General features: G+C 43.6%; 1 protein-coding gene across 1 annotated transcript in view; it reads left to right on the top strand.

The window, feature by feature from the left end:
- Positions 1-26,960, top strand: part of LOC117347325 (dynein heavy chain 6, axonemal-like) — a 2,502,256-nt gene that overhangs the window by 2,414,361 nt on the left and 60,935 nt on the right. The window contains 2 exon segments of the mRNA XM_033918113.1: positions 1,675-1,747; positions 21,213-21,364. Of these exon segments, the coding sequence (XP_033774004.1) occupies positions 1,675-1,747; positions 21,213-21,364 (225 nt within the window).

The raw sequence follows: 26,960 nt of genomic DNA on the forward strand, positions 1-26,960 counted from the left end.
CCTCACTCTTGCATCCCTTTCCATCTGTCCCACTGTTCCCTCTCCACCACATCCAACATTTCTCTCTCGTCTCTCTCAGCCTCATTCCTCTCCTAGCTCCATATCCAACAATTCTCATCTTTCTTCCTTTCCCCATGTACACCATCTCTTTCCCTCTAACATCTATGTTCAACAATTCTCCCTTTCTATTCCCTCCCCCACTTCAGCATCTCTTTCCCTCCCTTCATTCTTCCTTCTTATGTCTCAAGGTCATGCCCCTTCCCTCCCTCTCGTGTCCCAAGTTCATGTCCCCTCCTTCCTTCCTTTGTCATAAATTCACACTCCTTTCCTTGTCTCAGTGCACCCTTCCCCTCCCTTCTGTGTCCCAACGCACCCCTCTCCCTCCATCCTTTCCTTCTGTGACCCAACGCATCTCTTTCCCTCTCTCCCTTGTCCCAAGTTCATGCCCCCTCCCAAGGGTATGTACCTGTGTTCTGGCTGGCTCTAAGACATCCAAGTAGGCCTCCTCCTTCCTTCCAGCCACACTTCTTTCTTCACAAAGCCGCAGCAGCAGGAGAGTATGGTCAGAGGTTCTGGTGTGCTGGCTGCGTAGCCTGCTTTCAAAAGATGTGCAACCATGCTGCTTAGAGGGAACATTGTATTCCTTTTCACTTTTTATCTAATCAAGTTTCTATCTCCTTCTCTCATCCCCTAGCTTTCACATTTCTCATCCTCCTATTCTCTTTTATCTATTTCCCATTACCACATTTCTATCCTCATATGCTCATTCTGCTCATTCATCTCCTTGACAACTCTTCTACATGGATCCACCATTTGTAGCATCTCCCCTCTTTGTTGCTTTCTCTACCCTTGTAACCCAGCATTTTCTTATTCTCTTTCCTTCTCTCTCCCTCCCACAAGTCCAACATCTCTCCTTTCTGCCCTTCCTCCCTCCTCCCAAATCTGACATCTCTCCTCCCAACCTCCTTCTGGACCCGAGTCCATATCCCCTCCTCCTTTCCCTGTCCATCTCTTCTCTTCCTCCTCTGCTCTCCCTGAGTAGTCCATCTTTCCTCCCCCTTCTGTCTCCTCCCCTGAATCTCCTTCCCTTTCCACATTTTGCCATCTCCAGCAAATCCATCTCTCTCTCTTTCTATTTTGCCCCTCCATATCCATCTCTCCCTTCTTCTCACCCCTTCTACCATCTCTCCCTGACCCATCTCTCCCTGGCCCCTGGAAGTGATTGCTGATTGGTCGCTCCTTATCTAATCTCATCTGTCAATCAGTTTGACATGAGGTGTACGTATTATACTACTGGCATACTTGTGGTGAAAGGGGCACTTTTTATCACATTTGGTGGTCCTGCTCCAAAGCACAAACATTTTGAACTGTGTCTTTGATTTAATTTATGACATTGCTGGTGAGAAAAACCCAAGACTGCTGCCTGTTAAATATTGGACCTCAGGGCCACTTGGGTCACAAACAACTCTTATTGGCTCTACCATATCAATCTAATGAAAGATAGATAGATAGATAGATATAGAGAGAGATATATATAGAGATAGATATATAGTCTGTTTTGGAGAGCATATCTGTATATGGATTACATATTTTTGACTATTATTTTATAACATCTCCCGGACATTGGTTTTGACATCACAACAAAAATGTAAAATATGTTAATTATCTTTTTAGACATGGATAAGACGTGGTCAGCCTAAGTCATTTTGGATATCTGGGTTCTTTTTCCCTCAAGGATTTCTTACAGGTAAAATTTTTTAAATTAATTTCATATCCTTGAAAATATGCTTCATGACTTTTGGAAATTCAGGAAATGAACTTGTTCATATATTTATTTGCTTGATATTGACTTGAGTTAGGTTATTTTTAAGGTACTTTCACTTGCTCTTATAATTATCACCGGGTCTGATTTATTGAAGTTAACATACAAATGTTTTGGTGCACTTATTATAATTGCATTTTAACATGCTGTTCACTTATGGTCAATGGATTAACTATGCTAAAATTGGGTTTTATCCAGGAAAATGTATCCTTTTAAAATCTGACTTCCTTAAAGGCCTAAACTGGAGCAGACATTCAAATTTAGCTAGTTATCATAATACTTGTATTCATCATTGATTGACTACATTTAGGGACTTTTTCTAAAGACCATTGAGCACATACCCACAAATTCTATAAATGAAGCTTTGAGCTGCACACACAAATGTAGGCACATGCCCAATGTGCACATGCAACTTAACTGGATAATGAACCAATTAGCAATGATAATTGACTTTTTAACAGCCTATTATTAGCCTTAATTGCTTTTAATTTAAATTTATGCATATATCCTGCACCTAAAATTTATACACAGAGCCAAAAAGGGATGCAAAAATGGGATGGTCATGGGTGTACCCATTATACTACTGGAGGCATTCCTCAAAATTTATGCATAATTATAAAATAGAGGTATCTGCACCTAACTTTAGGCATAAAGGGTTAGATGCACTGAAGTCAGGGATCGTCACTAACGCATAGTTACTTACCGTAACAGGTGTTATCCAGGGACAGCAGGCAGATATTCTCACATATGGGTGACATCACCGATGGAGCCTCGGTATGGACCACTTTAAAAGTGCATCACCGCTTTAAAACTTTAGAAAGTTCGTGATAGCCTAAACTGCGCATGCGCGAATGCCTTCCCGCCCGATATAGGGTGCGCAGTCCCTCAGTTAAGATAAGCCATCTAAGAAGCCAACCTGGGGAGGTGGGTGGGTTGTGAGAATATCTGCCTGCTGTGCCTAGATAACACCTATTATGGTAAGTAACTGTGCTATATTCTAGGACAAGCAGGTAGCATATTCTCACGTATGGGTGACCTCCAAGCTATGTCACACCCACACTCCTGAAATGCGCAGCGAGCCTACGGGAAAGTGACTTAACCCCTGACCCAGCGTGTCCCTTACCACTAAAGGACCCTTCAGGACTTGATTCAGGCAAGGTATCTGCCTAATGGGTATGCAAGGTAATTAGGTCCAGTCAGATATGGCAAAAACAAACATTTTATTCTGGCCACTGGCCCAGTAAATCAAAATACAGGCTTCAGCCTGGTAGTTGCAAGAAAACATACATTTCATGAAATCATATAAAAAAATCCAAAACATCACCATCAGGGTGCTTCAGTTTGGCAGCATTAGACTAAGCGCAGTCCCCTGCATCTGGGCTTTATCAAGGTAAGTTAACTCAGTCCTCTTCACCAGAGCAGTTATATTCTATCCTTGCAGGATTTACTCACAGTTCATACAAAACAAAAAACACTGCTTGAAATTGGGCTGTTACTGACTAAGAAAAAGACAAGAAAGAAACGGAAAAACCTCCCAGCAGTTTGAGTAGCAAAGCACACAGTTTCCACTTTAGCATACTTTTTCTGGAACTTCAATTATTTTCCCAGGCACAGAAAAGTGCTCAGAGACATGGGTATTATAAACTTATCTCAGGCTTGCCCATAGTGAAGTTAGCATATACAATCACTGTCCTGGTTAAATACCAGTCTCATATATCAGTCCCCCCTGAAATGTTGCTGTAGCAACCATACACAGCTGAGAAGGAGTAATGTAATTGCCTAGCTTGGCAAGTAGCTGGAAAATCATACACACGTTTTAAGGCAACAAACCTCAAGGTTTCAAGGTAAGATGCAAAGTTAATTCCTAAAGAGAGAACCTAAACTCATGCACAAAAAATACAGATTATCTGGGAGCTCAAAACTCCAGTGTTTCACTGTACTTCCATGGCTATGGGGTAAGACTCAACTCCTACCCAGCTTTCTTGAATGTCCATGGCTTCCTCAAGATCCTGCTCCCAAAGCTCAGAGAGAGAATCCCAGACACCGTTGGCAGGGAAGAGAGGAACTTGGTTGCCTCTCTCCTGGCTGCTTCTCTTCTGTTAACCTCCTTCCCCTTCCTGTTCCGAAGAGACACGTTTTATCCTGTGGAGAGCCACTCCCCCTCAGACTGGGTGTGGGAAGGGCTTTCCCCATACTAGCCTGCTCCCTATGATTACTGGTAGAGATCTTTCTAGCCCTAGTTCTAACAGGCACAAGCTGCTCCAAAGGTAGCAAACCTCTAACAGTGGCAGGAACTGGTTTAAACTGGGTACAGCTTTCTTGCCTATCCCTTTCTTGCCAGGCCTCCTTTGACCTCATTTCACTATCTGAGCAGTAGTCAGCTAGCTCTGTCAATTGGCATGCCACCTGATCAGCTCTCTTACATCTAGGCTCAGTGTGTTTTCTTTTCATTTCTGGAACAAAACCCGGGACGGATTCAGGTTTGTTAAAGACAAGACCCGAAATGGACTTGGGTTTGTCACAGCTAACAGAACTGGGATGGTGGGAGCGTTGGCCTTTAGGCCACAGGTGTCAAAGTCGGTCCTCGAGGGCCAGAATCCAGTCGGGTTTTCAGGATTTCCCCAATGAATCTGCATGAGATCTATTTGCATGCACTGCTTTCAATGCATATTCATTGGGGAAATCCAGAAAACCCGACTGGATTCCGGCCCTCGAGGAGGAACTTTGACACCCCTGCTTTAGGCAAATAAATTTTAAAATACAGATTGGCCAAAGTGCCCATCCCATCTAGAGAAAGATTCCACACAATAGTGAGAAGTGAATGTATGAACTGAGGACCAGGTGGCAGTTTTACAGGTTTCCTCAATGGGAGTAGATCTGAGGAAAGCCACGGAAGCTGCCATAGCTCTTATTTTATGGACTGTGACTCTCTAGTGCCAGTCCAGTCTGGGTATAACCGAACGAGATGCAGGCAGTCAGCCAGATGGAAATCGTTCTCTTGGAAACAGAATGCTCTAACTTGTTTGGATCAAAAGAGAGGAACAGTTGAGAAGATGTGTGATGTGGCTTTGTCCGGTTAATATAATAGACCAAAGCCCGTTTACAGTCCAAAGTATGTAAAGCGGTTTCTCCTGCATGAGAATGAGGCTTAGGGGAAAACACTAGAGAACAATTGACTGATTAAGATGAAGTTCAGTGACAACTTTTGGAAGAAACTTTGGATGTGTATGTAGAACCCCTTTGTTATCATGAAAACTGTAGAGGGTGGATCTACTACCCAGGCTTGTAACTCATGGACCCTCCTGGCAGAGATGAGAGTAATAAAGAAGACCACATTCCAGGTGAGAAACTTGAGCTGAGCTGTGTCCATTGGTTCAAATGTGGCTTCATCAACCTGGAAAATACCACATTAAGGTCCCAGACAACAGGTGGGGACTGAAGAGGTGGTTTGACATTGAAAAGCCCTATTATGACTCTGGAGATCAAAAGATGAGCAGTAAGAGGTGTTCCTGTGACTGGCATGTGAAAAGCTGTAAAAGCACTGAGATGGACTTTAACAGATGTAGATTTGAGACCAGAATCAGATAGATGAAGCAGAGAATCCAACACCAAATCCACTGATAAGTTGGATCGTGATGATAAAGGAGACACCAGGAAGAGAACCTAGTCCACTTTCATTTATAACATTGTTGAGTGGCTGGTTTCCTGGATGCATCAAAAATTTGTCGAATAGGCTGAGAGGAAATTAAGGTAGATGGATTCAGCCTGAGAGAACCCAAGTTGACAGGTGTAGTGATGGCAGGTTGGGATGCAGAAGAGATTCCTGATTGAGTAAGCAGAGTAGGAAATACTGGAATAATAATAATTTTATTCTTATATACCGCCATACCTGGCGAGTTCTAGGCGGTTTACATCAGTTAGATTAGGATCCGCGTTGACAAGAAGATTTACAACAATTTATCAGAAATAACAAATTTTAACCAAACTTGATAGAGGAGGAGGGGAGATAGGGGAAGATCGGGAATAGAGAAGCTATCATGGAGGAGGAGAAGAGCGGGGGGGGGGGCGGAGTAGGGGGAGACGAAGTGTAATGAAATCTGGGGGGGACCCTTAGGGGGTCTTGTTTGCTGAATAGGTAAGTTTTGAGTGATTTTCTGAAGCCGAGGTAAGTGGGGCTCCCTGGAACTGAGTTGAAGTAGAAGGGAGAACCAATGTTGCCTTGACCACCGGGGAACAATAAGAATCCTGGTGGCCGCTTTACTCTTGAGCTTGAATAGAGCTCCCAAGATGAGAGGGATTGGGGAAAATGCATATAGACATAGGCCTGTCCAATCCAGGAGAAAGGCATCTGCATCCAGGCGGAGAGGAGAGTAAAGCCCAGAGCAAAACTGGGGCAACTGATGATTGTGAGGAGATGTAAACAAATCCACTTGTGGGGGGCCCCATTGAGCAAAGATGAACTGGGGAGTTGCAGAGTTGAGAGTCCCTGTGTGAGGGTAAAGAATTCTGATGAGGTTGTCTGATAGGGAATTGTTCTCCCCTTGAATGTAGACAGCCATTAGGTGCAAATGGTTGCCCAATTCCAGAACTTTTGGACCTCCTGACATAACAGGAGAGAGCCCATACCTCCTTGTTTGATGATGCAGTACATCTCTACTTGATTGTGCAAATGAGGACAACTTGGGGCCATAGAAGATGATGGAACGACTTGAGGACATAAAAAAATCACCCTGAGCTCCAGGAAATTGATGTGAGATGTCCGCTTCTTGACTTCCAAAGACCCTGAGTCTGAAGATTGTCCATATGAAACCCCCCAGGCATAAGGGGATGTATAGATCATGATGACCTTGTGATGAGGGGGTAAGTGAAAAAGGAGACCTCTGGAGAGATTGGAAGAGGTCATCCACCATTGAAGTGACTGCAAAAGAAATGATGGCACAGATATATGTTGTGAGAGACGATCCGTCGCTTGAGACCATTGAGAAGCAAGGGTCCACTGAGGAGTGCAAAGAAGTAGTCTTGCCAGTGGTGTCACATGGACAGTGGTGTCACATGGACAGTGGAAAAGTCTTGGTAGTAGTGTTTCAAGACACAGAGAAGTCATGTGACCTGAAAATCTTCAAGTGCCATGCAAAAAAATATTCAAATTGTGAACAGCAAAAGAGAGCAAGTTCAGAAGAAGAAATGCTTTCAGTAGAGAAAAAGGGCAAATTCTGGAGACCCTTGGTAGAATCACCGTCAAAACTGAAGTGTAGTAGTCGTACTGGAAAAGAAAAATCCGAAGATGGCAGAGCAGTGGACTCACAAAACGCAAAAAGGATGCGAGGCCATAAGAAGGGCCTGATAGTGCAAACTGTGCTAGGTGACTGAAAAGCGCAAGCACATACAGGAAGCTCTAAGGAATGAAAGGAAAAAAGAGACTTCCCTGAAATCCAAAAAGCGAAAACAACAGCAGAACCAAAAGGTATGAAAACCAATCAAGTGGGAAGGAGAAAAAATCTCCACACCCCTAGAAATGAAGGATGTCAAGAGCCGGATAGCGGCAGAAAGACAAAAATCCCTAGGCCAAAAGGTTAAAGGACTCAAAACATAAAAAAGGAAAAAATGCTGCGATGAAAACAAGGAGAAGAAAATTTATCCTCCGGTATAAAGTATAAAGGAATGTAGGGAACTGAGGAATAGTCTGAATATTCCCAAGCAGAGACCCTACAACATTAGTGGAACAGTGGAATGAGAAACAAATGCACCTGGTTGATCCTGTATCACAGCAAAATCAAGGACAAAACTATAATGACGGGAAAGCTAACTGATAGGCTCTCCACCATTGTTAGTTCCCGTCAGTATTGCTTCTAATAGAATGTAAGTACAGTGGTACCTTGGATTACGAGCATAATCCGTTCCAGGAGCATGCTCGTAATCCAAAATGCTCATTTATCAAAGCGAGTTTCCCCATAGGAAATAATGGAAACTCGCTTTGATAGGTTCCCACCCTCCACCCTCCCCCCCGAGGCCAACAGCGCTGCTTCCCCCCCACAAGAACCAGCATTGCTCCCCCCGAGGGCTCCCTACCGTGAACCGGCACCCTCCCCCCTGCGATTGGGCACCCCCCCACCGCCATCGGGCACCCTCCCGCCGCCATCGGGCACCCCCCCCTGCCGCGCCCAACCCACCCGAACCCAATTCTTACTTTGATATAGCCTCCGCACCGGCACCGGCACTAGCATGTCCTGTGCGTTGGTTCCAGTGCCCGAAGATCTGCCTCCTGTTCTGGGCTTTGAGCATATGCACATGCTCAAGGCCTGAGAGTTCACGTATGACGTGAGAGTTCACGTTCGACATGAACTCTCAGGCCTTGAGCATGCGCACATGCTCAAGACCCAGCACAGGAGGCAGATCTTCGGGCACCGGCACTAGCACAGGACATGCTGGTGCCGGTGCGAAGGCTACATCAAAGTAAGAAGAGGGTTCGGGTGGGTTGGGGGGACCTCAGGTTGCGGCGGGGAGGTGCCCGATGATGGCGGGGGGGGGCCGGATGGCGGTGGGGAGTGCCGGATCGTGGGGGGAGGGTGCCGGTTCGCAGGGGGGGGCGCTCGCAAATCGAGGCACGCTCAATTTACGAGGCACCAAGTTTACAAATGTTTTGCTCGTCTTGCAAAACACTCGCAAACCGGTGCACTCGTAAACCGAGGTATCACTGTACTGAGAAGGTAGAGTCAAGCAGCAGAAGATGACACTGTGTATCAATTCAATGTACAGTAGAAATTTTGAGGATATGCTCCAAAGAAATATGTCAAAAAAGGATGACATGACTTGAATATTGCACTCACCAGCAGGTATACATACACTAGATCCTGAAGACTTCTTCAAGGTAGATTACACTAGTAATTCATATAGTCTCATAGAAACCCCTGAAAAGGGAAAAATTTGAGACTCTAAAGAGAAAAATCTCCTTTAAAAAGGGAAAAAATGTTAATAGTTCCCTAAAAAAATTTGTTAAGACTAAAGAAGCAAAGTCAGGCAGCGGAAAACAATGCTGTGGGCAGCTGAAGTCAAAGCTGAAGAAATAGTAGCATCATGGAAGAAGACCGGTATCAGGTACGTTAGATAGATTGTGAGCCCACCGGGATAGATAGGGAAAATGCTTGAGTACCTGATTGTAAAACCGCTTAGATAACCTTGATAGGCGGTATATAAAAATCCTAATAAACTTGAAACTTGAAACATCAGCAAGTCATCAGTTTTAAGTCTTTGACAAGAAGTGGTGGCACCGATGGCAACTCCACTGCAGATGCAACTGGTGTTGCCAGTTCAGACCGGAGTGGCACCGGAAGAATCGATGTCGACAACGGCAAAAATTTTGGTCAACACCAGCATCAGAAAATGCTCATTCAATTATTCCCCAAGCAAGTTGTGTATCTTTCGCATTAGGGTAAATACTGATAGTACTGCTTTGCAGGCACTAAGTGGATACAGGAAAAAAAGACATAAACACCTAATTCCTCCCATAGCAAGTTATCAATCTGTTGCATAAGGGAGAGCACCGGTACCACTAGTTTATTGTTCGGTACCACGAGTGTCACATTCCTGTCCCATAAGGATGAGGTCGGAACCGGGTGGTGATGAAACTTCATGAAAACAGTATGATGAAGTTGAGTCCTAGTTGTGAAGAAAAACATTGGTACCGTAGACTGTTCATCAGTATCATCGGTGTCACTGACCTGTCCCATACAGATGAAGTCGACATCGAGCCCCAGATCGGGACCGGTCACATACGAGACTGCATCAAAAGTAGCATGAGTTAAACTTTAAGTGGAGCTCAAGCTTTTGAGACTGAAGGAATAAACACCGGTACCGTTTGCTTTGTCGCCAGTACCATCCGTGTCAAGGTCCGGTTACAAGATGATCAAGGACAAGGCACTTCACATGAACAGGTGACAGGTATGGGACATATCCAAACTCCGGTACCATTGACATTATCACCGGTACACACGATGTCGCACTCCGGTCCCGTGAGAATGAGGCCTAATCCAGCCACTCCTCAATTTCAGGAGCAGGCGCTTACAGGACTATTTCAAGGTTAGCATGACTTGATTCAATGATAGTGTGATCTGAGTCCCAATGGAGGAAGTCCACTTACACAAATAGCACAAGACAACACCGGAGGCAGACAGTACTGCTGGTGTCACGAAGTGCGATGTCGGCGAGAACAGTATAAGAGTCGAGATCGACATCATGCTGAAAAAATATGATGCCGCTGGATCCTCCGATGTCGAAACTCCGACCCCACACCTCCGGTGCGGGGAAGGTCAAAAAAGTAGGATGAGAAAGTATGTTGATGAAGAACCTGTTCTTCTGCTTCTTTCTTTCCCAACGTTTTTTTTTTAAGAAAAGTGAAGACTGTGCAGTGGCTTCAAAAGGATTAAAGAAACTGGAACACAACAGATCGGAGAAGGTTATCATGCCACTGTACCGTGCCATGGTGCGCTCTCATCTGGAGTACTGCATCCAGCACTGGTCGCCGTACATGAAGAAGGACACGGTACTACTCAAAAGGGTCCAGAAAAGAGCGACTAAAATGGTTAAAGGGCTGGAGGAGTTGCCGTACAGTGAGAGATTGGAGAAACTGGGCCTCTTCTTCCTTGAAAAGAGGAGACTGAGAGGGGACTTGATCAAAACATTCAAGATACTGAAGGGAATAGAATTATTAGATAAAGACAGATTGTTCACCCTCTCCAAGGTAGGGAGAACGAGAGGGCACTCCCTAAAGCTGAAAGGGAATAGATTCTGTACAAACGTAAGGAAGTTCTTCTTCACACAGAGAGTGGTAGACAACTGGAACACTCTGTTATAGGGGAAAACACCCTCCAGGGATTCAAGACAAAGTTGGACAAGTTCCTGCTAAACTGGAACGCAGGTGAGGCTGGACTCATTTAGAGCACTGATCTTTGACCTAAGGGCCGCCACATGAACAGACTGCTGGGCAAGATGGACCACTGGTCTGACCCAGCAGCGGCAATTCTTATGTTCTTAAAAAGAGATTTCCTTTTTTTTTTTTTAAAGAAAGCAATACTAAAGAAAAAAAGTCAGAAAGCCATGAGAACGAGAAAGCAAGAAAAGTTAAACAATCGTTAAACGCGTCTTCTTAGCTCCGCAGAAATGAAAAAAACTGAGGGACCGTGCACCCTACGTCGGGCGGAAAGGCACTCGCACGGTTCAGGCTATCACAAACTTTCTAAAGTCTTAAAGTGGCGATGCACTTTTATAATGGTCCGTACCAGGGCTCCGTCGGTGACATTACCCATACGTGAGAATATGCTACCTGCTTGTCCTGGGATAAACCTGTTTTCACAGCTTTAACAACTTTCACTTTTACCGACCCAATGCACAAAATGGCCCACTGTGTGGTTTTCCCCTCAATTGCCCATTTTCCGATACAGCCACACAAATATAGCTAAAATCCCATGCAAAGCAGTCAATCTCTACATTGCATCCCTTGGCACCTACCTAGACAAATTAGGCTTAACGTCTTATAGCTATGCAGACGACATCACCATCCTCTTTCCTTGTGATCACCCAACACCCTCCATGACAGACACACTACATAGAACACTAGAAATATTGGCTACATGGATGAAAAAACACAAACTAAAACTGAACCCAGACAAAACAAAATTTATACTTCTCGAAAAAAAAAAAAAACCCCAACCATAACAAACTTAGTAATAAACTCAATCACATACCCCATTCAATCTACCCTAAGACTTCTGGGAGTGATGATAGGCAGAGGCTGTACCGTACAACCACAAATCAACAAAAATTATTCGACAGAAAACAATTCCAGTTCATGGTCCAATCCCTAGTCCTAGGACTTCTAGACTACTGCAACATCCTCTATCTCCCCTGCCCCGCAGTCATGATAAAACAACTACAAACAGTACAAAACACAGCCCTGAAACTGATCTATTTGCTGAAGAAATACAACCATATCATATACCTCGACTGTCTCCCAATACAAGCAAGAATACTATTCAAATTTTACTGTCTACTATTTAAAGCCATGAATGGAGACAGCCCAGCTTATAAGAACAACTGCCTTATCCGAACTACCACAACCAGGCAAAGAAGAACCCAAACACCATTCATGCACCCCCCAATCAGAGGCGTCAAACGCAAAACAATGTACAATGGCCTACTGGCCGTACAGGCAGTGAAACTAGACCGCCAACTATCCAATCTACTGACCACAACACCAGACTACAAAACTTTCAGAAAAGAAATAAAAACCCTGCTATTCAAGAAATCGATCAAAATAAACTAACACCGCAGGAAACACCAGTCCCCCAAAGTAACCCATTCAACTCTGTAACTCTTCTGGAAATGTCCAGATAACCTCTTATGTAATCCACCTTGAACTGCAAAGTAATAGCAGAATAAAAGTCACTAATGTAATATAATGTAACAAATTGAATGGAAACGAAGATCAGCATCTACTATCGACCCCCAGGGCAGTCCGAAGAAATTGATGGAGAAATGACAGACGAGATTAAACACAACTGCAAGGAAGGCAACGCAGTTATCATGGGTGACTTCAATTATCCGGGTATAGACTGGAACCTAGGCACCTCCGGCTGTAGTAGGGAGACCAAGTTCCTGGATGCTGTAGGCGATAGCTTCCTGGAACAACTTGTCAAGGAAAATACAAGAGGAAATGCAATTCTGGACTTAATTCTAAATGAAATACAAGCAACGACGCAAAGTGAAGATGTATAAGGGACGCTGGGAAGCAGTGATCACAATGTGATCGCCGACAAACTGAACACATTTTTTGCGTATGTATTTACCGAAGAGGATATACACAATATACTGGAAGCCGACAGGCTAAACGCAGGAAACGAAGACAGGAAACTGACAGGGTTGACGGTCAGTCTAGAAGAGGTATGCAGGCAGATTGATAGGCTTAAAAATGATGAATCCCTGGGACCAGATGGTATCCATCCGAGGGTAATCAAGGAACTGAAAGTGGTTATAGCTGAACTGCTTCAACTAATAGCCAATCTGTCGATCAAATCAGGAAGGATTTCAAAAGACTAGAAAGTGTCGAATGTTACGCCGATCTTCAAGAAAGGTTCAAGGAGAGATCCGGGAAACTACAGACCAGTGAGTCTAACCTCGGTACCAGGAAAGATGGTAGAGACGCTGATAAAGGACCACATTATTGATCACCTTGACGGATACAATCTGATGAGGACCAGCCAGTACGGTTTCAGCAAAGGAAGATCTTGCTTGACGAACTTGCTGTACTTCTTCGAGGGAGTAAATAGGCAGATAGACAAGGATGACCCGGTCAACATTGTATATCTGTATTTACCGAAGGCATTCGACAAGGTTCCACATGAACGATTACTTTGAAAAATTGCAAGCCATGGAATCGAGGGTGAAATTCACGTGGGTTAAAAACTGGCTCGCGCATAGGAAACAGAGAGTGGGGGTAAATGGACAATACTCAAACTGGAAAAGCGTCACCAGTGGAGTGCCGCAGGGTTTGGTGCTTGGCCCCATGCTTTTCAACATATTTATAAACGACCTGGAAATTGGTACGACTTGTGAGGTGAATAAATTTGCAGATGATACGAAGTTATTCAGAGTAGTGAAGACACAGGAGGACTGCGAAGACCTGCAACGTGACAAACACGCTCGAGAAATGGGCTGCGATATGGCAAATGAGGTTTAATGTGGATAAGTGTAAGGTGATGCAAGTTGGTAACAAAAATCTTATACACAAATACAGGATGTCCAGTGCAGTACTTGGAGAGACCCCCAAGGAAAGAGACTTGGGAGTGCTGGTAGACAAGTCGATGAAGCCGTCCACGCAATGTGCAGCGGCGGCAAAAAGGGCAAACAGAATGCTAGGAATTATTAAGAAGGGGTCACAAACTGATCGGAGAAGGTTATCATGCCGCTGTACCGGGCTTGGTACGCCCTCACCTGGTCGCCGTACATGAAGAAGGACACAGTACTACTCAAAAGGGTCCAGAGAAGAGCAACTAAAATGGTTAAGGGACTGGAGGAGTTGCCATACAGTGAGAGATTAGAGAAACTGGGCCTTTTCTCCCTTGAAAAGAGGAGACTGAGAGGGGACATGATCGAAACATTCAAGATAATAAAGGGAATAGACTTAGTAGATAAAGACAGTTTGTTCGCCCTCTCCAAGGTAGCGAGAACGAGAGGAAGTTCTTCTTCACCCAGAGAGTGATAGAAAACTGGAACACTCTTTCGGAGGCTGTTATAAGGGAAAACATCCTCCAGGGATTCAAGACAAAGTTAGACAAGTTCCTGCTGAACCAGAACGTAAGCAAGTAGTCTCAGTTAGGGCACTGGTCTATGACCTAAGGGCCGCCGCGTGAATGGACTACTGGGCATGATGGACAACTGGTCTGACCCAGCAGCGGCAATTCTTATGTTCTTATGTTATGTTACTGTAAGCCATCTCATTCATAATCCTTAGATAAACCATATCTTCTATAATCTTTAGGTTTCCATTCACCTCTCCTTAACCATTCATATGTCTGAGTTTGATCTATGAATGGTGCCTGGAGTAACACTTTTCAGCTGATATTCAAAGTGATTTAGCTAGGCAGAAGCCTCTCCTGCCCAGTTAAATCACTTATAACCAATTAAGTGATCATATTCAGCAGCACTTATCTGGACATTGCTGCTGAATATCATCACAGACTTCCCAGGTAAACTGGACAGATAAGTAGTGAAACAGGGAGGAGCTCAAAAGCTGTCCTTAATTCACCTGCTTAGCAATGCAGACCTGCATACAGTAACTAGGTTTTCATTCCTAAGTCTCCCCAATTCTCTTTCTGGTCCCTGAAAAAGCTTCCTCTTAACACCAGCCCCTGGTCCCTGAAAAGCTCCTTCTTACCACCAACCCCTAGAATGACCTCCCCACCCTCAGCTGTCATACCAATGGTCCTAATGGGGACAATGGGGACAGGAGTAAAGCCTACTCACTCCTGGCCATTGTAGCAGCCATTTGCAGGAGGCAGCCACAACAGGCAGGAATGAATGAGCTTTGTTCCTGCCCCCAGGACCACCAGGGATGCCTACCTATATCACAGGAGAGTTGGGAGGGGGGGGTGGAGATCATTTTGGCAGGGAGGATTTATACTTTTGTGTGTTGAGGGAGAGGAGGTAGGATGGAGAGGGCTTTTTCAGGGTCTGGGAGGGGTTTCAATGGGATTATGAGCTGGAAAACTTAGTTATATGGATTCCAGTCAATATTCAGCCAAGGCTGGATCTGGTCCTCACAAATGGAGAGAGCATATCTAATGTACGAGTGGGTGGCCGTTGTTCTGGACCGATGTTTCGCCTCTATTTCCAGATTGAAGCAGATCATATTGTGATCGCTGTGTCCTATCGTCTCTTCTACTTCTACATCTTGTGCCGGTCCTCACAGTCCATTTAGAATTAAGTCCAGAATTGCGTTTCTTGCTGTGCTGATGGTACCAAATTGCCATCGATGTTAATTTTCGAAAGGAAAAGAAGTAATTCCACAAGGAGTTGTTATGCAAGTTCTTGAGAATGGATGAATGGATAAAAATTCAATGAGAATATGGGTTGAAAAAGTGTGGTCCAAACGTCCTGGAGGGCTTCTGAAAAAAATCTGCTTTATTAATGCTTGACCAGTTTAGAGCATATATTAGTGAAACAACAAAAAGTGCTTTAAAGAAGTGAAGACTCGCCTAGCTGTAATTCCTGGGGGTCCTACTAGCCAGATGCAATCTCTCGATGTTTCCATCAACAAACCATTTAAAGTCTTTATGCGAGAAGAGTGGAACAAATGGATGGCTGCTGGTAATCATGATCTGACACCTACTGGACGAATGATGAGGCCCACTATCACTCAAGTTTGTGAATGGGTTAAAAAATCATGGCACTCAGTGAAGAACGAAACCGTTGTATGGTCATTCAAAAAAATGTGGCATTTGCAATGCCTTAGATGGAACTAAAGATAATATCATATATGAAGATAGCGAAGAAAGTGATATCAGTGATTGTGAGCAACTAAGCTTCTTAAATTCTGACACTAGTGATGTCGAGTTCTTGGGATTTCCAGAAAACTAGAAGAGTGCTTGAACCCTAAAGCCTCTCTTCATTTGTTAATGACAGTGATGATAGTTCTCAATACTGCTGTTGACTTTACATGGATGAAATATTATTCTGTTATATTTTATTAAATATATTAGTACACCATTTGGCTCAGAATATTTTTTTTTCTTGTTTTCCTCCTCTAAATCTAGGGTGCATCTTATGGAGTGAAAAATTTGGTAGATTCTGGAAGTTTTCTTTTTCAAAATGATACCATTAAGTAAGCCTGGAGTCTTGTGATAAGACCCATTCTTCCTTCAGCTCTATGCATACATTGATTCTTATAGATGACTTTGTGGGCATGGAGGAAATTTCTCTTCACACATCTAGTTTTTAAGGTCCTTCAAAGGCTAGTCTACAATACCAAAGTTATATGAAAGTGCAGGAAGTGCTAGTTGATTGATAGTCAGAATCTTATTCTGTGATGTTAATGCACTTTTCAATATCAGATTTAGCCTTCTATAGTATTCATTTCAGATTTTTTTTTTCTCTCATGGATTTCTGTACCTTTTTGATCAAGTTCCTTTATCTCACAGTCATCAGCCAGAGAAATGTTTTCATCTTTGCTCAACTTTCCCCTAAGGAAAGTCACTTTAGCATATATGTCCAGGCCAAAAGTCATCTTGATATCATCTGAATAACTTTTCACCACTCCAATTTGTTCCACTAATTGCTTATCCCTGGAACTGTAGAGCTTCAGATCATTTACAAACAGTAACTGTGATATAATCTCTGAATTGGCATCTTTAGGAGTAAGGCTAAACTCATAGCCCAAGAAGTTAATTAGAGTACTCAGTGGATTAAGTGACAAACAAAACAGAAGTGGAGACAATTAATCTCCCTAAAATATGTCTCACTGGATCTTGATTTTAGAAATGAAAAATTCAACATATTGGTTGCTAAATTCGCCATATGTTTTGCCATATTTTCTTGTTGGACTTAATATGTTCAATCAATTTTGGGTTTAATTTGTACATTTCAAAATATTTAATTTCTTATAGTCAATCCATGCTATACTTTTAGCACTGGCCATGATGGTTTTATTCAACACTAGTCTTTAAGCCCGTTACAATAACAAGTGCTAGAATAGAAGTGTGTGTCTGTCTTTCTTTCTCTCTTTCCTTGGCCACTTTCTGTCTGTCTTTCTTTCTTTCTTTCTGTCTCTCTCTCTCCGTGGCCACTGTCTGTCTAGCAGTAGGCCTTCTCCCTTCCTTTTACCTCCCCCTGTCCAGCAGCACTCTTTCCTGCTCCCCCTTGTCCAGCAGTAGGCCTTCTCCTTTCCTTTTACCTCCCGCCCTGTCCAGCAGCACCTCTTACATGATCCCCCTGTCCAGCAGTAGGCCTTCTTCTTTCCCTGCTCCCCCTGTCCAGCATCTGCTAGCTCAGGCAGCCTCAGGGCTTTTTGCTAGGCCGGCCCACATCACATTATCGAAGTGGGCTGACCTAGCAAATGCCCCACGGCTGCTGCGCTTGCTGGTCTGGGGGTGAGAAGAGGCATCCTGGCAGCGGCAGCACAGGAGTCAAATCGCCACCGCTGCTCAAGCTGCCCCATGCACCGCAAGCCATCGCAAGCTGCCCCATGTTATGCAAGCCGCCCCACGCACCTCCAGCCAGATTCAGCACGGAGGCAGACATCACGGCAGCAGGGATCACAACCTCCTAAGTGTGCAAGCGCGCTTAGGGTTTTATTATAGAGGATTAACTGATTTTTCATTCCATATGCTTCTTTCTTTTTGCCCTTCTGCTTTGACATGATGTCATTAGAGTCTATATGATCATATATTCTCTCAACTATTGCAATGAACAGCTCATAATCTGTAGGTAGCAGGGGTATACCATTAAGCAAGCCTAGGCAAAATGCCCAGGGCTTTCCAGTAGTAGGGGCTGCCTGAAGCTATTCTCACCCCCAGGTCCAACATCTCTACCTTTCTCTTTCTTCCATCCCATCCCTGCCTCTCTATCTTCTCCCCGGTGCTGTAATAAGTGACCAACAGTAGCAGAGGCAGCCACAATATGGAGGTTGTTGCACAGTATATTCAAGAAATAGAGACCCTGCCGCCTAAAGATTTGGACTTGGGCATATACTATATTACTTCATCATGCCAAAGAAAGACTCAGAAAATTGGAGACCCATTCTGGATCTTACTCACGTCAATGTAGCCCTCAAAGTTCCGTGCATCCGCATGGAGATAGTTCAATTTGTCATAGTAGCGGTTGCACCGAGGGAGTTAATAGTCTCTCTAGATCTGACATAGACCTATTTGCATATCCCCATATTTAAGGACCACAGAAAGTTCCTGATCTGGGCAAGTGAACACTGTCTTTTCGTCACTGGCATCACTCGATGCCAAAGGGCAACAGCATAAAACAAGAAGGTGGACAGATTCTTCAGATCTGAGCCCAGAAGCATGGGTCTAGACGCTCTGGTCCAGCTGTGGCTGCAGAGCAAGTTATTACATGTTCCCATGGCTTTGAAGATAAATGTACTTTACAGTTCATATAGGGTGAGCTTTATATTAATGTCATGCTAGTTTTAGCAATTTTATTTGCAAGGAAAGGATAGGATGTGTATGTTATAATATGTTTGAGTATGTTTTGAATATGTATATTTTCTACTGTAACCCGCATAGGTGATAAGCAGGGAAGAAATTTTTAAATAAATAAATGATAGGCAGGATCACAAGCTATCAGGGAAGCATCATTCGTATGGCTCCAAATTGGCCATGCAGACTATGATATGCAGATCTAGTTAATCTTCAAACAGGTCCCAGTGTCAGGCTGCAAGTGCAACCGGACCTCCTATCTGAGGGACCAGTTGTCATAGAAGATTCGGATTACTTTGCTCTTATGGCATGGCTCTTGAGCATGAGATATTAGTGCGCAAGAGATATTCAGAGGTAGTTATTGCTACTCTGCTCAGGTCTAAAAAGCCAACAATGATCTTGGCCTATGCTAAGGCTTGGAAAACTTTCCAGCACTGGTGCATCAAAAGGAAGGAGCCTTTCTCAGCTCCAGTCTCTGTGGTGTTAGCCTTCTTCCAAGCTGGCCTTGACAAGGGATTCACAGTGGTGTCCATTAGAGTCCAAGTAGTGGGGCTCTTGTTTTAGGGCTCAAGACCGAAGAGCTTCACTGGTGTCTCAAACAGACATAGCCAGATTCCTAAAAGGAGCACTGCAAATCAGGCCCTCCGGTGAGACCTCTATACCCTTTTTGGACTATAACACAGTCTTACAGGATCTCAGACAGGCTCCATAAAAGCTGCTGAAGGAAGCATCCTTGATAGATCTGACACTCAAAATGGAGTTACAGGCCCTTTCTTGCAGAGAGCCTTTCCTCAAATTTACTGAAGCTGGAGCCCTATCCTCCTGCTCTGCCACTTTGGCTCTAAATGAAAAATTTGAACCCTGTGGTTCAGATTTTACATTCACTACCTGATAAAGAGGAAGCTGTGGCCTCATGAGGAGCAGCTCTTCTTTCCCACCATTTCTATTCAACACCAGCTAGAGTTTTGGGAAGAGAATATGTATATGTGTGCCCAACTATGCACCTAAGAGCCCAATGAAGGAAGAGAAAAGAGTAGAAAGTTTACAGCTAGTGAGGGTTGATTTTTTTACATCCCAACCAAGCTGCCCATTATCTTCAGGCTGGAAAACCTAGGTGTTGGAACTGATTTTATAGTTGCCATGGCAACTATTAAGTTCTGAGTTAACACATAAATTATTGTACACTAACTGTTAGCAAACAAACATGGCAACCATTACCAATCTGGCATGATATAGCTTTATACGTGGCATTTAGCGTGGTTACACTTACATCTGAATACCCTTACGAAGCAGCAAACTATCTTTCCCTTCTTTTAAGGGTATTAAATCTGTAGGAAAGCTTAGTCAATCTTTTGCCTTCAAGCTGGTAGAGTTGTGGAATGGACTTCCTGACTCCATTAGACTGATAGGCCAGCTACAACAATTTTCGTAAAGCCCTGAAAACTCTGCTGTTCACACAACATTTAAATGGCTTAACTATAGTATAAAAGAATTGATGATAATCCAGCTTTTTACCTTTTATGCTCTCTTTCTTATGTACTCTAGTCTTAATTACATGTGAACTGAGTTGAGCTCCGTTGGGAGATGACCCGGAATATAAATTGAAGACTAGATTAGATTAGATTAAACTACGTTTATCCCAGGGCAAGCAGGCAGCATATTCCCGCTACTTTCTGGTACCATAAAAGATGCGAGATCTGTGCCCTATTCTAAGCATGGATGAAGAAGGATAGTGCCCTCTAGAGTGTTGTGGCTTGGAAGGAACGGGTGATGCATAATGTTTCCTCTTAGTAGAACTTGCAGGGGAAAAATGCTTAGATTTGGACATCTGCTTCCCTGAGTTGGAAGATGTAGATGAAGAAATGTTGAAAGTTAAACCCATAATCTCTGTAAAAGAATCAACCGCTTCAACATTGGCAAGCCATTGGAAGTGAAGCAGCAGAGAGTTCCTCTGACAGGTTATAAATTGATGAGAGGCTCTGCTATATTATTTATGTGTACACTGATGAAGAAATAGAGAGTTCCTCTAACAGGGTATACAGTATACTGATGGGAGACTCTGTTTTAAGACCATGTTTCTATCTTCATACCCTGGAGGCAACTATTAAGCTCTGAGTTAACACATAAATTATTATGCACTAACTGATAGCAAATAAACATGGCAACCATTATCAATCTGGCATGACATAGCTTTTTATAGGGCAGTTAGCGTGGTTACACTTACACCTGAATACCCTTACAAAGCAGTAAACTGCATTTCTGTGCAGTAAATGTATGCAGACATGCTAGGAATTTATCCAACAGCACACAGGCTTCACATTTACTGTACATTAATTTTTGCTTTTAATACATGTTAAAAAAATTAAACAGTGGTAAATGTTTGCACTTATCTTAAATAAAAACAAAACATTTTCATGTTCAGTGTGGAGATTGGGTGAGATTTGGGAATAAAGACTGCAGCCTCCAGTCTTTGGATTATAGTGTTTACTGTATAGGATAGAGATGAATGTATTCTTTGCTGCAATTTAATAGGGAAAATTGTATTGAGGCTTGTTTTTGTTGAGGGAAAGGGGAAAAAACTGAAAATGTATTGTTACTCTTCTGCCTTATGTGAACTTTTTGTTAAGATGTACAGAAAATCAGCTAAAAAGGATTGAAAGGATATTTGCTAACAGATATATTTTATTTGGCAGGTGCCCTTCAGAATCATGCTCGAAAATACAACTTGCCAATAGATGATCTTAGCTTCCATTATAATGTAATTTCTACTTACCGTGATCAGGCAATTGTAGCTGAAGCTTCAAGAACAGTGCCTTTCGGAGAGGAATTACCCATGGATGCTATGGTATTTTAAATGGCTTCTTATCAAGTTAGAAGTAGACTACCCAAAATTAGAAGCAATTTAAGTGTATTGATCAGCCATTTTGGAGCCAGGCTGCATGGAGTGTTATGGAGGCACCAGGAGTGGTATTGGAAGTTATGCAAGTGCTGGCAGTATTCAGTAGGACCACATGAAAAGCAGTCTTAAATTTGCCCAGTTAGATATGTGTGTACCGGTACTGAATATTAGCCAGTAATTGCATTACTTCCAATACCACCCAGAATATTTCTAGTGTCCTGTTCTCCCCTGGTCCCACCCCTTCCAGGAAGACCCATACTCCCTTCCCAACCTCTTCTACAAAGCAAGATCTTCTTCCACACACCAACAGCATGGTCAGATTCCCTTCCTACCCTATTCCAATTAGAATAGGCCCCTTAAGGCTTACCTGAACTCCTGACCCTAGCTTTTCTATGATCAAAATGGCTGCTGCAACCTCTCATGGTACTGCTGCTAGTATCACAAGATTTCCAGTAGAGAGAAGTCTGGACCTGTGGGGAGCTGACCTATGCATTTTCAGGGAGGCTTGGGACATGGAAACTGGATTTATGTCGGTCCCGCTCAATGTTTAGAAAGAGAGCACACTATTTATGAAGAGAGTGAACTATTTGCAAAGAGACTGCAAATATGCACACTCTTTCCAAAAGAGTGCAAAGAGAATGTGCTCTTATACCCAATAATATATGTGTGTGCATTGGTTTGCACATGTGCACACTATCAAGAAAGAGTGCACCGTCTTTGCAATCAATGCACACTCTTTACAAAAAGTGAACATTATTTCAACGTGTGTGCACTTTCAACAATGAACAAACAAAAAAAATTAAACAAAATTTTGTTCCTTTTATTTCAGGGGGGAAAAAAAACCATGAAATGACCTGGAGAATGCCATTGATATTTCTGTTGTTATATTTACCAATACACTTCCCTATTACTTCAAAAAATCTAATAAATTATAAAGTCAGACTTGTCTTTGTTGAGTCCAAAGTGACTACAAATTGTCAATAATTGTGTTTTATTTCGCACTATAAGACACACCTGACCATAAGACGCACCCTAGATTTAGAGGAGGAAAACAAGAAAAGAAAGATTAAAATTGTATACTAATATATACCTGGTACCTTTAAATTTTGTCCCAGCCCCCCTCCCCCCATTAATCATCACTTTTACATACCCTCCCCGGCACCTTTAAATTCGGTCCCAGCCCCCCCCCCCCATCAATCATCATTTTACATACCCCCCTGGCACCTTTAAATTCTGTCCCAGCCCCCCTCCCTGGAAGTACCTTTAAATTGTGGTGATCGCTGGACGGCTGCCTGCTGATTATGTTGGGGCCAGCGCGCTAATGCTTGGGTCCGCAATACTTCCCGATTGTGGTCGCTGGACGGCTGCCTGCTGATTACCGGTATGTTGGGGCCATCAGTGCACAAGCGCATTGCTGGACTGACGGCAGCCATTCAGGAAATGGCATGCACCCAGGCTGCAGCGTGCTTGTGCTTCTGCTGGCCCTGACATAATAAGCAGGCAGCCAATCAGCAACCACCACAATTTAAAGGTACTACCAGGGAGGGGGGGATATATTCTCTTCATAAGATGCACCCTTATTTCCACCCACTTTTGGGGGGGAAAAAAGTGTGTCTTATGGAGTGAAAAATACAGTATATAGGGGGCGCTGTGGAGTCTGACTAGGATGGTCACTTGTTAGATCGGCTCCAGCAACCCTATCTACTATTATCCTCTTCTGCAAAACTACTGGCATAAAATTGCTATCATTTTCAGCAGAATTTATTCCTATATACTATGGCTTCTACAAAAGTGAGTAAACGGCACAAACCGGAGCCTCATTTGCCTGCAAAATCCTCTGCAGATAAACCTGAGAAACTGGAGGCTTCCTCCATGTTAGACTTATGGGAGGCGATTAAGTCTCTTCAAGACATAATGTCTGATACGAAAGAGATGATTACTGACATCAAGGACGAACTTACCACCATCCACACTGATCTGTCCGCCTTCAAAGCCAAAGTCGCCAACCTAGAAATTAAATCAACCACCGCAGACGCCAATATCAAAGCTCTGCAAACACATGTCAAAAGAACCCTGATCATCGAGCGGAAACTCGAGGATGCGAGTAACCGCTTGCGTCGGAGCAATGTATGTCTTCTTGGGGTCCTGTAGGGACGGGAAGGGAATAACATACTCGCCTTCCTTGAGTCTTTCATCCCCTCCTTACTGAACATACAATTTGCGAAGGACTTCGAGATTGAACGGGCATTTCGAACACCATCTTCTTTTCAGCCACGTGATCAACGACCACGACCCATCATCTTTAAAGTTCTTCATTACCAACAAGTTGTGGAGCTCATGCAAAAAGCACGCTCTCTATCACCTTTGAGGGCAACAAAATTATGTTCCTGCCTGATCTCCACAAGAACACCGTCCGGTCCAGACAGCAGCTCCTGGCTTTCCAACCTCAACTAAAGAAGATGGAAGCCCGCTTCGGCATCTTTTATCCCGTGCGAATGCGGGTCACCTTCCTCAATCAAACGAGACACTTTACTGACCCGGACCTCCTTACTTCCTTCATTGAAGAAAAGTCTCCGACTTCAATTGACAATGTGTGACTTTCTACATTGTGAGACTCATTTGCAAAATCTCAATGAGTCCACTTTTATTTGAATTGCTTTCACTGACTCCATCTTGCTCCGTTCTTCCTGCACGGCTTGATCTCCACACTTGCATAGCTGCCCCTCGGCGGTTCCCTGCTCAATTTTGCTCTGCCTGTCCCTTTTTCTTCTCTACTTTAGCTTACTTCTCTACCTAGGATATTCTTTCTTTACATATCTTTATACTACTCTCTTCGACTCTTGTCTCTTTTATAAACTTTTTTTCCCTCTACTTGTTGCCTCTGCCGGACTCCTATGAACTTGTCCTGCTTCCATGCTCTTCCGACTAAACGCTTCGATTCTTGCTTGGCTCTTATTTCTATTTCCACTTCTCTAGGCTAACTGGCTCTTTCACTATTACAAGTATCTACTTTCATTCTCGCCGGTCTGCTATCACTTTCTACACTGTTGACTCAGCCTTCACGGCTCATTTGAACTTAATGTGCCTTCCCTCTCACTTATACTCTTTGTTTACTCTGCCTGTTCTTCCTTCAGCTTGTTCACCTACACGGCAATTTTTTTTCTTTCTTACCTCCCTGTTGGCTGTTTGTTACCACACTTCACACTTTGTGACTCAGCCTTCATGGCTCATTTAATCTTAATCAGCCTTGTTTTCTACTCACGCCTTCTGTGTCTATTCTACTGAATGCTTTATCTAGCTTGTTAACCCCTATGACCTGTATGTTTTGCTCTACAAACTTTGATATGTTGTCATATGCTATTTCTCTGTTTAATGCCTTCTTTCTTCTATTAATTCACCAATGCAGTTTAACATCATTTCTATATACTCTTGTCTTCACCCTCTCATGCCTTTAACATTAACCTCCCTGAATGTCAAAGGTCTCAACAATATTATCAAAAAACATAAAATTCTGATTTATTTACAGGATGTTAACTCTGATGTTATTTTCCTGCAGGAAACACTTATCTGACTCTGACTCTATTAAATTTACCATGAAAGGTTATTCTACTCCTCTATTCTCCTCTGCAGTTAATGGAAAAAATGGGGTCCTCACACTCATATGACAAAACCCCGCCATTTCCATTGACCACAGCTCTCATGATATGAATGGACGCTGGGTTAGTGTTCAGCTATTTCTCACCAAACTATTCGTATCATTAACATTTACGCTCCTAATACTGATCAACCTGACTTATTCCACAGCATAGCTACACATATCCTTCAAGACCCGCACATTCCTGTAATTATAGGAGGAGACTTTAACCTTATTTTGGATGTCCATCAAGATAGGAAATCACATGCCACTTACAAAAAGACACGGTCTTGGTATGCTCTCCATGATATCATCTCACAATTGCATCTTATTGACCCTTGGAGGTTACACCACCCTGATGCGGACCAATATACATTTTTCTCTGCACCTCATTCCACCTACTCTCGTATTGATTATTTCCTTACTAGCTCATCTCTCATTGACTCTTTCCTCTACTACCATTAAAGATATCACCGTATCTGACCATGCTGCCATCTCCTTGACTTGTACTCATTTCACCCTTGAATCTCGTGCTCGACATTGGAGATTCAACTCATCTCCTCTTGCAGAAACTGATTTTACATCTGTCATCACGGCTGCAATTCAGGAATTTTTCAATACTAACCTACCCTCCCACACTAATTGGCTGACTACAAGGTTCTTATCCCGCTTTCATTCTGATAAGAAACGGCATCTACATGATCTGGAACATCGTATACAAGCTGCTGAATCACTACACTTATCGAACCTATCTAATATCTCGGCCCTTTTAGATCTCCGTAAACTTCGTCTAGAATATAATTCTCTCCTCAGCTCCTCGGCAGCCCGATCAGTTTTTGTACAGGCTTCCACCTATTATGCAGAAAATAACCAAACCGGCCGTCTCCTGGCAGTCCAGTACCAGCGAAGTGATCGAGGAATTGGAGAGATTCATTGAGGAAGCCCACCAGCAACATGTGGAGGTCCTAGGGTTGGAGATAAGGGCCCGACCAACAACCAAGGAAAGAGGCCGGGTGATATGGAAGGAGGCTCCACTACAATGGACGAGGAGACCAAAGCAGAGGTAGAGGACGACCTCATACTTGGCAGAAATGGCTCGTCTGAAGAAGCACCGCAGAAGGAGGAAGTCAGATCCTACACCAGGGATATGGACCTACAACCCCCTAAGAATCCCCAAATAGAGAAGATAGGGATCATCGTTGGAGATTCCATCATACGCAATGTGGACAGTCACATTGCAGGAGGAAGAGAAGATAGACTGGTCACCTGCCTGCCTGGTGCAAGAGTGAAGGATGTGGCCAGCAGGATCACCAGGATCATTGATAACGCAGGAGGAAAGGACACTGCTGTGCTTATCCACATGGGAACAAATGATGTGAGCGGACGGAAGTATGACAGGGATGAACTGAAGGATCAACTCCGCTCACTCGGAAGAAAACTGAAGGTCAGGGAGGTGAAAGTGGCCTTCTATGAGATCCTCCCAGTACCAATAGTGGATGGAAAGAGACAGGATGAACTGCGAGCAGTCAACGCCTGGATGAGACGATGGTGCGATGAGGAGGGGTTCGACTTTGTGTGCAATTGGATGGCATTCTGGGGAAATGGCAGATACTATAGAAGGGACGGCCTATACCTCACCAAGCGAGGAGCAAGAGTCTTGGCTGAAAACATGAAAAAGACCATTGAAAGCTCTTTAAACTAAGGACCAGGGGAGAGCCGACAGTCGACAACCAGTCGATGGCCCGGGCATCAGTAGATCCCAAAGAAGGAACTACAAGCAACTGCTCAGATAAAGGGGAAGAGCATCCTGAAATCGAAAGTATCAGAGAAAAAGAGCAAATAGATACAAGATGGGATGTGAAGACTAAAAAGTTCAGGAAGGTACCACCAAGGGAACTCAATTGTATG

Source organism: Geotrypetes seraphini, chromosome 1 (genome assembly GCF_902459505.1).
Source record: "Geotrypetes seraphini chromosome 1, aGeoSer1.1, whole genome shotgun sequence".
Taxonomy (NCBI): domain Eukaryota; kingdom Metazoa; phylum Chordata; class Amphibia; order Gymnophiona; family Dermophiidae; genus Geotrypetes; species Geotrypetes seraphini.